The sequence below is a fragment of the Nicotiana tabacum genome, chromosome 22 (assembly GCF_000715075.1).
Source record: "Nicotiana tabacum cultivar K326 chromosome 22, ASM71507v2, whole genome shotgun sequence".
Taxonomy (NCBI): domain Eukaryota; kingdom Viridiplantae; phylum Streptophyta; class Magnoliopsida; order Solanales; family Solanaceae; genus Nicotiana; species Nicotiana tabacum.
This window is the reverse complement of record NC_134101.1, coordinates 72,218,185-72,232,031: the sequence shown is the minus strand read 5'-3', so window position 1 is coordinate 72,232,031 and position 13,847 is coordinate 72,218,185. Positions and strand designations below refer to the sequence as shown.

General features: G+C 35.4%; 1 protein-coding gene across 1 annotated transcript; it reads right to left on the bottom strand.

The window, feature by feature from the left end:
* Window positions 1-11,728: 11,728 nt before the first annotated feature.
* Window positions 11,729-13,832, bottom strand: LOC107823719 (protein PHYTOCHROME KINASE SUBSTRATE 3-like). Its single transcript, XM_016650412.2, has one exon. It carries the CDS (start codon window positions 13,265-13,267, stop codon window positions 11,894-11,896), a length of 1,374 nt encoding a protein of 457 aa, XP_016505898.1. The 5' UTR covers window positions 13,268-13,832; the 3' UTR covers window positions 11,729-11,893.
* Between the last annotated feature and the right edge of the window lie 15 nt (window positions 13,833-13,847).

The following is a 13,847-nucleotide window of genomic DNA, read 5'->3' as shown; positions in this document are numbered from 1 at the left end:
ACCCGAAATGTCCCTCCGGCTCAAACATATTACATCTAATAGTCCGAAATGTCTATTTTATATAATTTTTATATAGTAACAGTCTATTTTATATAGTGACAGGCTATTGTATATAAATTGCATAGTGACAGTCCATTTTGTATATATTTTGTACAATAATAGTCTATTTAGTATTTTTTTTGTATAATAACAGTTTATTATATATATTTTTTGTATAGTGATAGTTTATTGTATATAAATTGTATAGCGACAGTCTATTTTGTATATTTTTTTTATAGTGATAATCTATTTTGTATAGTGACAGTCTATTGTATATAAATTGTATAGTAACAATCTATTTAGAATATTTTTTGTATGGTGACAGTCTATTGTATTTAAATTGTACAGTGACAGTCTATTTTATATATTTTTTGTATAGTGATAATTTATTTTGTATAATAACAGTCTATTGTATATAAATTATATAGTGACAATCTATTTAGAATATTTTTTGTATAGTGAAAATATATTTTGTATAGTGAAGACTATGCATGAGATAAATAATTAAAATTAAAAACAAAAAATAAAATACTCCAAAAATAATACTAAAATTAAATCCTTCCCTCAAAATACACGTAACTTCTATTTTTGGAGTATTTTGCTTTTTAAAATTTTAATTATTTATCTCACTTACAGTAGGGGCACATATTGAACTCATACAGGAAAAGGCAAAAAGTAACATTTATGACAAAAGTTTTATTTTAATATTTTTCACAAGTATCTATAAAATATTAATATCTAAATAGCATAAAAGCCAAAAAAAAAAATAATGAATAGAATAAATTAAAATTCATCTTAGAAGCCATCTCCTATTGTGTTTCCGTGGTAATTAGGTTTATCAATTTCGGTGGCTAGCCGCTAGAATTAATTTTGGACTATAAAATATATATTGTAATTTGTGGCTACCGATTGTCATTAGTTTTTTCCGGATGACTAGAAATGATAATAGCTCATTTTCCACCTCTTGGGCCGCTACAGTCCATTAGATTTGCGTTTCTATGTTGGCAAAGCATCTTTAGCATATTACATCCTTACTTTCGGGGGAGTTAGAAATAGCCAGATTTAAAACTGATAATTGAAAAATAGTCACAGGTTCAAAAGCAATCGAATTTTAGTTATTTTTTCATGTAAATATTAAATCTGAACAAAAACACAATTAAAAATCCGAAAAAAATCCAGCACAATGTACTGGAGTTTGAATTTTTTACATATGAGATTCCAGCATATGTGCCGGAATTTCATAATGTGTTGTAGTTCCAACATAATATGCTGGAAGTTTATACGCAAAAGCTCCATAATCTAGCATATTATGCTGGAACTTTCCGTCTTTCAACAAAATAATGTCTATTATTTTAATAACTTTGCAAACGTTGGCTATTTTTTAATTATCAATCCGAAAATTAGCAAGCCCGTATTATTTTCACTACTTTCATAAACTAATGATGCAATTTAATATAAACAGAATAGTATATTATTAAAAGAAGGATGTAAGAGAAAATATATACCAAGTGGCTTTTCATATGTTGTCAACTGTAAAACCTGTTATCGTATGCTTGAAATAAATCATATTTTTTTCTTCTTTTCATTAATTTATATTTCCAACTGTAAAACCTCTTATCTTAGGTGTATAGACTGTACTATGATATATAAAAATTATATATACACTAATGTATAATGTGTGTACTGCATATATACGTATACATTACCTTCTTCTTCTTTTTATATTATGTATATTTTTGCTTATGGAATATCATTTTTTTTTTCAAATTAGATCAATAAAATTTTTAGGTTTCTGTAAAAGATAAAAAGGGAATTATATTGAAAGAAAATAGTTGTACTGTTTTGCCTTATTATTTTGTGTGTTTAATTTTGTGGGTGGAATAGAAGCAAACATATAATCCTAATATTTTCGTAAAAACATGATGATATTATTACAGAAATAAAAGGAACAGAGAACAAAGTTAGAAAAGACTAATTACCATACACAATAAACGGTGTCAAGAGTTACACGATTAGAATTCAATATGGACGGTTCTTCGCCAGAAATTGATAAACATGAAGTTAGGACAAAGTTTAATCATGGCGAAGTCACCTACTATTTATGAGGTTATAGACTTTCAAATAAGAGGGAAAGCTATGAAACACGTTATCCTTGTAGCTTGGAACAAGAAATAAAAGAACAACCCAAATAAAAAATAAAACAAATAGGATATAGTAGTACAAAGAAGATGAACCCGAGTCACATAAATAGGCACATGCTTATCTAAATTTTGCAAGAGCTAATGTTTTGCCGGCATACAAAAGACCAATTTAGGTTACCCGTTATAATTTATTTGAGGCTATGAATTGTATGATTTAATTTATAGCTACCGAATGTTGTTTGTTTTCACCGGTCGGCTAAATGTGAATTTAGCTCAAGAATTATCAAAACATTAAATATATTCATGATCCAATCTTAGGACTGAAAAAGAATTTTTACCTATCTACACTACATTATAAATTTATTTATCCTTTCTAGAGGAACTATCACTTAATTATATTAACATATACAATTTATCATTTATATACAAAATAATATATTAGACTCTAATCTTACCCATTTTATGTCGCTTTTCTATTTTCCAATTCCACTCAACTGAATATAACAGTATTATTCCGTCCAAAATCAGTCATCATATGTGCCAAGAAACTTTTTTCTCCACCAAGTCCTAAAAGGTGTAAAAGCTTGTAGCACGGTTAAATAAACCCATTTATCGTCCGCCATTAAAAAGCTTTGATGTTTTGAATTTGAAATCAGGTTTTGCAAATTTGTTATTTGTTTGGACTAGGGGTGTGTTTGGTATGTAGGAAAATATTTTTCGAAAAATATTTTTTAATTTTTCTATGTTTGGTTGGCTTAAATGTTTTGAAAAATATTTTTCTTATGAACTCATTTTACTCCAATTGGAGAAAAATGTTTTCCTTATCAAGAGAAGGGAAAACATTTTCCAAAACTCCTTCTCAACCTTCCCCACCCTCACTCACCCACTCCACACCCTCACACCCACCCACCTAACCCCACCCCTCTCTCCAAAAAAGTTTTTTTTTTCTTTTTCAAATTTCAGTTTTTTTTCCGTAACCACCCCTCCACCCCGCAACTTTCTTTTTTTTTTGTAATTTTAAATTTCTGTTTTTTCGTTTTTCTGCACCACCCACCCCACTGCCCCCACCCCGCACAAAAAAAAGTTTTTTTTTTATCTTTTTTTTTATAAATAGAGTTTAAGAAAAGAGAGAAGAATTTTAAACTTGTGGTATAAAATAAGGCACATATATTTTGTGTGGCTATAAATCAATGCATAAAGGTAAATTATTTCTAAATAGGGAAATGAGTCAATCTTTTTTGCACGAACTAAAAAGAAAATAGATTCACATAAATTGAAACGGAGAGAGTAGTTATTTTTCTAAATAAAAAAATATAAATAAATTAAGTAAATAAGTTTAAAATTTTGTCGACTGAAAATTGCAGTTTTTTTAACTTTGATGGGAGAGAGACCAATTAAGATCCTTCTCTTTTTGTCCTTTCATGACAAGGAGGCTGATCATTATTCACGGAGATGAATTGAGTCTAACATTTATTGCGTGATAGTCAAGATGTCATAACTAATTTTAGAGAATTTTTTATAAACTACTGTAATTTAGAGTCTAGTGACTATAATTTATTTAATTACTATTTGTAACTATTATTTAATTGTTCACTTGTATTCAAACGTGGAACAAATATAGTTTGTGTCAAATATATTCGTTTGCGGAACAAATACAATATCAACTGTATTCATTCGCACAATTGTATTCATCTGTGCAACGAATACAATATCTATCAACTATAACCAATGTGAAATACATGGGTGTATACAATGGATATAATATATATCGATTGTATTTTTTCGCGCAACGAATACAACTAAGGCGAAATGCAGAAATACAAAAAAATAAAATATTCTTGTTGAGAGTAGAACTCAAGACCTTTGCTAACTAAACAAGCGCTCTAACCAACTAAACTCAAGAGCTTATTGTTGTTTTGTTTCAATTCAAAACAATTAATCTCTTATTTCATGGATTTGCTATAAGATTCAAATATAGCTATGAATGGTAAATTTGTTGAAAGTATAGTTACAAATAATAAATATAGTGTAAATATTTGATGTGTCGCGTAATTTTTCTTACAATATCATGACTCATGAGTTCAGATATCCGTAACTTCTTTGTTTAACTTGATATCTTTTACTCTTTTGTTTACATTAACTGATTATGACAAGTTAGTTACTTAAAGGGTCATTTGGTTACTGGAATAAGAGTTTATTATTCCGGAATAAATTATGGAACGATTATATCTCATGTTTGGTATAATTTTAATTTCCGACATTGTTTATACTATAATTGTAATATTATTTTTAAACCACATTTTATATGTGTATACTGGTAAAACCGAGCCCACTGTATGACTCGACTTCTCGGTGAGCTAAACGGAGCAGGAACGTGACCGTAATGGATTGGAGTCAGAGCGAGGAACTCCTCGTATCGGGGTTCGGTCAAAACAGGTGCCCTCACGGATATCAGGGCCATATCCTCCGGGTTCGATTTGAGGATTGAGACTTCGGAAAGCATTACCAAACAGCTGCACACGACTAACAAAGGGTCGTGATGCCCGTGCCTAACCGGATATCACGGCATGAATCTCGGCCCATATCGGCAGAAAATCAGTGATTAGCGAAACGAAAGATTTTTATCCTTTTTAGAATTGTACTTAGGGTAAAACTCCCCTACTATATAAAGAGGAAAGCTTATTATTCAGAACATATATTGTAACACGCATATCAAGGCAATTTATTTCAATTCTCTTTGTTGTTCAAAGTTCTTATTCTTGTTCTTAAGTTCTTCATAAGTATAAGCTTGGAATCGAGGGCAGGTTCTTCATCGAGCCATCAACCGAGCTCGGAATTACCGTTATCATTGGTTTGGTCATCTATTACATTTTTCATTTGTTTAATCTAACGCTATTAATCACTTGTATTGAATTAATCCACATATTCTTAAAAACACATATAAATTCAATTGTTATCCGTTTTTAAGGGTAAACAGTTTGGTGCCCACCGTGGGGCTAGGGATAATAGTGGTAATTTGATACGAATTTTCATAACGCACTCTATTTTACACTTGTTCTTTGAGATCTTAATCTCAGGTCAAATTAAAAATTCCGAACTCTAAATCTACTCATTTGAGCATTGATGCTGAGTCTGGCCACCATGGCGAGAACAACAATGTAGTGCCTAGCAACGAGGTGCCCCCTATTGACCCCAACGGAGTTCCAGTTGCGGACCCGATCGATGCTAACTCACATGTAGCTATCGAAGCAAACTTTCCTACCGACCCCAAAAACAGCGTTCGCGGGAGAGCCCAATCGATGGCCCGGAGTACACATGAAGGAGAATATGTGGTGTAAAGTTCTATAAATTTGGTTTGGAGTAGGTTTAGGAGTAATCGAGGTCCATTTGAAATTTCGAGTTTGGGAATAGTTCTGTATGGTGATTTAAGACTTGCACGCAAAGTTTGGTGTCATTCCGAGTAGTATAATTCTTTTTCGGCGAGTTAGACGCTCGAGAACCGGAGCCCCTCATAGGCTTGCGGAGCACCCGCTTCTTCATTTTCTTCATCTCAGAGCTCGGGGAGCCCGGGGGCTTTCTTTTCCTCTTCTTTTTTCCCTCCGTGGCAGAAATGGAGGGATCAATGGACAGGGGCAGATCTTCATCCCCTTTCGAAGGCCTAAGTTCAGTGGTCTTAGGCAAACCTGCAACAACAAAGAAGGAATAGGAGTTAGCAAAATGAAAGGTGTAGATATAGTGTTGGCTACTCGGAAAGAGACCTTACCATGAGAATGGGCCTCCCATCGGCCCTTCGAGAGTCCGCGCCATGTGCGCTCAAAATAGGACATCTGAGTACAGATGCATTTGATCCACTCCTTTAACCGGGGGACCATATTCGGAACCCGTGCAATAGCTGTACAACCACAAACATGTTTGAGAAGATGGAAATGAAAGAAGAGGAAATTTTGATGTTGAAAGAAGGAGTTGCACTTACGAGACGCATTCCATTTCTCAGAGAATGACATGTATTCCGGGGGGATCAAATTCTCGGTCTTCACTTGAACAAAGCATCCCTGCCAGCCCCGGTCTCGATCTTCATTGATACTGGAGAAGGGGGCCTTACTGGCCTGGCGTGTAAGCTTGATCAGTCCCTCTCGGAATATCCAGGGACTGTATAATCGAAGCAGGTGGTCGATCGTGAACCGACGAGATTCGGTCTTGTTCACGAAGTAAAGGAGAAGGGTCACGATCCTCCACAATGATGGGTGGATTTGCCCTAGGCACACCTAGTACCTCTTGCAAAAATCTAGAACGATCGAATCCATCGGGCCCAACGTGAAGGAATAAGTGTAAACACTTAATTACCCCTCCACATGGGTAGTAACGGCGTCCTCGGGCCCAGGAACTACTATGTTCTTGCCTTCCCAATTGCAGTCCTTACGAACTATGGGAATAACGTCTTCGGTCACAGAACATATATATCTCGAGACTCCTTCGCCCCGATCCTGTAAGCGTGAAGGCTTATCAACCTTGAAGTCATCTACAATAGAACATCCCTCGGGAATAAACGCCGATAAGGGGGGCTTGGCGACCGGTTCATTAGCAGCCACAACGGGGCAGGCCGTTTCGAGGGCAACCACCTCAGGTGTGACCGCTTCAGTACCAGCGGTAATGAAGAGGCAACTTGTTAAGGAACGATTTTCGATGTTTTGGCCATTGTCATCTGAGGTAGTGTTTGAAAATTTGAGAAAAAAATGCAAAGTTTCAGAAAAACAGGTCTGGAAGATGAAGAACAGAGTATGAAGATTTGAAAAAATTTAGGATAGAAACCTGGAGATTGCTATGGAGATTGAAGAACAAGGATGAAGATATGAAGATTTGAAGAAGGTTTTGATAATGGTTGGAAAGCTCGAAGATAGCGGTTTGATCGGAAAGAAGAAAAAAAACAAAGGAATGAGGCTTTTATTGGGAAACAACCGACGCTTCTCATTCGGAGGCAACCTGCCGGTGACAGTCAGAACAACGCGATTTATGGGACGTTTTGGCTCCCCGTCGTAACGTACGAAGGAAGGAACCGGAGTCATTTGTCGTATTCCATCATTTCGGCAAGCCTACTCTCTGAGAAACGAGGGGACTATCAATATACGGGTAAAACCGAGCCCACTGCATGACTCGACTTCCCGGTGAGCTAAACGGAGCAGGAACGTGACCGTAATGGATCAGAGTTAGAGCGAGGAGCCCCTCGTATCGGGGCTCGGTCAAAACACCTGCCCTCGGGGATATCAGGACCATATTCTCCGGGTCCGATTTGAGGATTGAGACTTCGAAGAGTATTACCAAATAGCTGCGCACGACTAACAAAGGGTCGTGATGTCCGTGCCTAGCCGGATATCACGACATGAATCTTAGCCCATATCGGCTGAAAATCAATGATTAACGAAACAGAAGATTTTTACCCTTTTTAGAATTGTACTTAGGGTAAAACTCTCCTACTATATAAATGGGAAAGCTTATTATTCAGAACACACATTGTAACACGCATATCAAGGCAATTTATTTCAATTCTCTTTGTTGTTCAAAATTCTTATTCTTGTTCTTAAATTCTTCATAAGTTTAAGTTTGGAATGGAGGGCAGGTTCTTCATCGAGCCATCAACCGAGCCCGGAATCACCGTTATCATTGGTTTGGTCATCTATTATATTTTTTATTTGTTTAATCTAACGCTATTAATCACTTGTATTGAATTAATCCACATATCCTTAAACCCACATATAAATTCAATTACTATCCATTTTTAAGGGTAAATAATGTGGGATAACAATTTCGAGATCACTAGTTCCCGAATAAAAATAACAAAATAACATATTTTCCCTTCTATATAGATGGCTTTTCTTTCAAAGTTTTCTAAGAAAGACAAGGTTAAAATTAAAAATGAAAGTTATCTCAATTTATCTAATTTAAATCAAATATATATTTTATATTTTACCTTGTATATTCTATTTTAGTCAATAAACCAAATATTTGCCAATAAAAGTATATCCTCTAAGTATCATGTTATTATTTCATTGCTAAATTATAACCACGCCATTATAATCCCGAGATAACTTGTTCCGGATTAAATGACCCCTAATGTTTTAAGTTACCATAGTGAACTAACTATAGACAGTTGCATGTAATTCATGTAGTCCAATTTGACCCGATTAGATGTCAATATATATAAGTCAATCTAAGTTAAAAAAGTAAAACAGTGAACTGATAAGACATTCATTTAAAGCAAGGGAACCAGGGATTAAAAGATTGTCCGAATGAACTAGTACTTGAGTCGTCCTCAAACCTTTAACTACGACATTGATATCCAACTCCTACTGGTCCTTTGTACAAAACATTCCCATAGCTAGGCCTACAACTTCATTAATGCTACCTCTACACTCAACTTCAGTGCCAGATACAATCGACACTATTTTACAGTCACAGGTGTAGTACTCTTGGCCAGATTTTCAATGCTCAACACTAATTGACACCTTGAGCAAATTCCACATACATCCGGTAGATTCATTTAGGGGTGTTCGTTGGTCGGTATAATATGGTATTTAGATATTTCGGTTCGATATTTTCGGTATTCGATTTCGTAAAATACTATACCAATACCGTACCTAATAAAATTTGGTATGGTTCGGTTTTTCTCCTTTCGGTTTCGATTTATTCGGTTCGGTAACTTTGGTTTATTCGGTTTGAATACTAACTAGTGCATAGAGTCATAAACGGTAATATACTCAAAAGTACAAAACTAAAAATGTTTGTTGACAAAAGTTTTGTCCAAACCCAGCAAATACCAACCTAGCAAGAGAAAACTTAGAGAAATATCTTGTTACTTGCTTAGGGTTAATTGATGAATCTAGAGAATAAAGGAAAGTAAAATTTTAGATTTCTTATATTTAAATTATAATTAATAAAATATGTATTGTGTAATATAATATATATTTCGGTACGGTATCGGTATTTCGGTATTTCATTTTAAAATATCAAATACCATACCTAGTACCAATTCTTTTTTAAAACTTAAACCAAATACCATACCGAATACCAAAATTTTCGGTTTCGATATGGTAATTCGGTATTTACCAAACTATGCACAGCCCTAGTCGCACTTGCACAAGAAAAATCCACTGACTCTTTTGTGATTAAATATTTAGTTTCATGTCTTCTTCCTGCAATTAAGGCCCTAGCACTTTCACTATCTTCTTTATAACTTTGTTGACAATAACCCTCATGGCTGCGACTGATATTTACTTGACCTGTAGTTTCTTTCTTTAGCGTAATTCATATTGGAAACTGAGAACGTCCAAACCTCCAGATTAGGTAAGTGTTTATAGATTATGTTACCAGGAAAGCACAAGTTGAAAGGGTAAGTCACCCAGGAATTAACCACCATAACATTTACATGATATTGGCCGTTTTTAGCCAAATTAAATTTCGCACAGTTTTCCTCCTTATCTTTACCCTCTATATGTAGCTTATTTACCTTATTAAGGTCGAATTGTTATACCTTTTTTTTTTTTTTGATAACCGTGGTGTTCGGGCCAGCTTGCGCGCACCTCGACTAATTCCACGGGATACCTGCCACCTCCCACCAGCAACATGTACCAGGTAACTCTATCCACCAAGGCTTGGATAGATGGGAAGAAATCACCTAGTATTTGCCTCCGCTGAGATTTGAACCTAAGACCTTAAGGTTCTCACCTACTTCATTGACCACTAGGTCACACCCTTGGGTGTGATACTTTTTTCATGACTCAACAATCTTCATCTCAAACTAAGTATTATATTGTCTGTCATAAAGATTTATGGACTTATCAGAAAATTCACTATGTGTCACCATTATCATATGAGTATTTATGGCCTACAACCGGCCATAGGCTTCTTCTTACGTCTACGTTTCCAAACTAAAGGCAAAGACCGTAGCATAAAAAGTTATTTTTCACCATCTCTATACTTGTTAAGTCGAATCATTAGCTTTAATATCAGTTATTAGATTCAGTCAGTCCAAAGGCACTCTTAACATTATGTGATCTGTTTTTTTTTTAGATCAAGAATACACAAGATTTTTCAAAAAGTTTCACACAATTAAAAGTATCTCTAACATGTCACATGTAACTTTTTTTTTTTTTTTTACTTACTTTTTGTTTGCACACGAAACACAAGGATCTCTTGGTTTGCTTGATTTATTGCAACCATATTTTCAGCATAGACGACTGTTTGGTGAAAACGAGAGAAGAGGACTTAGACAACCCTGTCTTAGTTGTTAGATTGCTACAAAATTGAATGTTGGTATCTAACTTATCCAAGCACATTTAGGCCGCATGACTGTCATGTGGTTTTGTCACTCGGAGGCATTACCTTTTCATCTTCCAATTATTTATAAAACCCATTTCTTCTATAATATATACAACTCTACTTAAAAGCTTCCCTTCCCACCAAGTGCGGAGCTATTAATTACATTGTGTGTATAAGATCAATTTTTTTATATATGAGATATTGAATCCCCAGTTTTATCATTTTTTATTTTTTTAATTCTCCTGGTGAAAATCCTGCCTCCGCCTCGCACCCCTTACATCAAATCTCACATGCTTCTACAGTTTGGATTCGTTAACAGACGAACACGTTCTAACTTTATTCCTTACCAACCCTGTCGAGAACCTATGGAATTTTCTATGGATGTGCTTTCAAATAGGACAATTGAAACTCTAAAACAAGTTTAATGTCTCAAGATGCTTTGTCAACTCTTACCTTATTCTCTTTGTTTTGTCTAATATGTTGGTTGAGTCAATCTTCTTTAGTAAATCCAGTATCCAAACGGTAGAACCATTGTTTAACTGAGAGCAAAATGGGAGTGCCCTGTATAAGCCTGTTTTCTTTTATACCGTTACTGTCCGAACCAATCGCTCACTCGATTTTTCTGCTGTGTATACCTACTACCTCTCACCTGCTACATATTTTACGTAGACACCTATGGGATTCTTCAAGTTGCATGACTGCACGTGCCCAACCAACTTTGTCAGTTATTTGACATTGGTCATTGAGACAAAGTACAGAATTGCAAAGTCTCAAACCTAAAAGTTGGTTATGGAAAAAAGAGAAAGCATCATCAGTTAAAAGTCCAGAGGTGTATCTCATTTTGAAGCAAGATTCTGTTTAGGTAGGGCCTATGGCCTCCTAGTGTTTGACATGGGTGCATGCCAACTAAAGGATTTGGATTTACTGACTTTTAAACAAGGCAAACCTGTCTGGAAAAAAGTAGCTTTATTTCCATTTGATGGTCAAATAGGATGAACACCAACTACAGTATCAGGTGACACAAAGGAAAGAAAAACATAAAACAACCAAAATACCTTTTCCTTTTAGACAAGGATGGCCTCAGGTCACAGTTTTTAAAATTCTATAATCTAAACTGGGGCTTTCATGTATTGTGGCTGCTGTGTCTTTTCTTGGCAAAATAGATACTTATATAAAGTATAACAAGATAAGTAGGAGCTGAGTAGCAGTTAAAATAATCAAAATAATTCCTTCACTAGAGAAAGAAGAAAATAGCAATTCATTACTAAGATATTACATAGTACAAACTTCTAAAGCTTACCATTTATTTCAATTCTCTTATTTAACATGAAAGTACTACACTGGCAAGTGAATTACCACTAACTGCTTAGCCTTAACATTTATTAGGGTGGAATTAACCATTAACCGCGCTGGTGATGCTTAGCCTTCTCACCAGTTTTGTATACAGTTTCAACCACACTAACTGCTTTGTTGCTCTTGCAACCTAAAAGCCCACCTGGACGGGTTTTTTGACCTTCTTTCCCAACTGCATACTTGGTATTGGTGTTTTTATTGGCTGCATTAATCCTTGAAGTAGTATTAGCAGCAATGCTAATCCACTTTTCACCATAATCAGAGATAACTGATGAGTAATCAGCAGCACTTGATGTGATAACACTCCACTCAATACTGGCCTCACTTGGTGCATACTGAGTTGTAATTGGTGAGATGCAGCCAGTTGGCACATAATTATCACCCCTAGTTTGTGAATTCATGTGGCCATATCCACTACTGGATATATTCTCAATCTCGAATAAATCAGAACTAGCATCGCTAGCCATGTCATCGCCAACTGTGCCGCTTCCAATGGTTGTAATAGGGATGTCTTGAACTTTAGGAATGGCATCCCAAGTTAACATGGAGAGTTTCCTTTCTAAATTCCCTGCTATCTCTCCTTTTCGCATTTTATCAGAGCCAAACACTTCAAGTGATTTTCTTTGCTCTTCGATGCTTGGATCTTGATTTTTGACTATGCTCAACTTGTCTCTCATGGAAGGGCCAGAACTTAATGCCAACTTACTTACTTTTCCATGTCCTATGGTTTCATCCACAGAGACTGCTTTTTTGTCCAAACAAGGTCCTTGGCAACCGAAGCTAGATAAAAATCTCCTTCCTGTCATCTTTTTCTGCTTTGTTTGAGATTTACTTGTCTGAAGATTTTGTAACAGTGCACTTTGGCTATTAAAACTACTTGCTTCAGAACAAATACTTTGAGTTCCTGTCCGGCAACTGGGTTTCAGGTAGGGCAGATCAACCATCCCTTTGTTCATCTGCCCCCCATACTTCACCACAGTTGTAGGGACAGCTCCATAATCCAGTTTCATGTTGAAGTACTTATCAGCTCCGAATATGTTAAGTTCCCCATCTTTGGACTTGGTCCTTTCTTGGTATTTTGGAGTACCCACAGTCACAGAAGCCTGTTGAGGAAAAACAAATGCAATAGTAGCATCTTGAACAGGGGGGCCTATGGTCTTAAACGCAAAGTTATTATCTTCTTCAGCTTTGAGATAAGAAGAAAAAGAATCAACGCGAAGATTGGCAAGGTTATCTCGAGTACTGTTATTTGAGGGTGGTTTAATAGTAGCTCTTTCTGAACTCACAGAAAAGGCGGTCTCGGGATAAGGATCTTCATAAGCGCCCCCTAGTTTGTGTATAAAGCTCTGATCTTCAGGGTTGCTGAGGTAACAAGAAAATGATTCTACACGAAGGCTGGTTGAATTATCATTGGTTTCCATGGAAACAAAATGCTTCAGGTTTCTTTTTGTCTGATGAAAATTTTAAAGAGAGTTCGAGAGCCAGACCAGAAGCAACAATTGCTCTTATAAGTGTGGAAAGAGTTTTATGACAAGCTTTGAGACAGGAAGCAACACAACAAATTTGACTCACAAAAAAAGTAGCTTACCGACAAACAAACGATGAAAGACAGCAAAGATTGGAAAGATCATAAGCTAATGTAAAATCGAAAGGAGATCATAGACTTGCATCAAATAGCAAAAGGAAAAAGGTTGTGAATGCTATAGATCAAAATCCTGATTCAGTGATTTGAGAGAAGCTTTTGTTTTTCACTTGGTTTCTTTACAAGCAGCCCTATATAACTTGGCTCTTTCTTGGAGCCTATGGGGTTGTATAGCTTTAAGATGGTGGATCCTACATGTTTGGAGAAGCATAATATTGAGAGTCTTGTCACTTCATTCGAAATTCTCACACGACATATAATATCTGATTTTACAGTACCTCTGATGTTTTTGACTAATGATAAGATCTTCCATCTATTGACATTAACAAATTGCAGTTTAAATGGTCAGTATATCAACA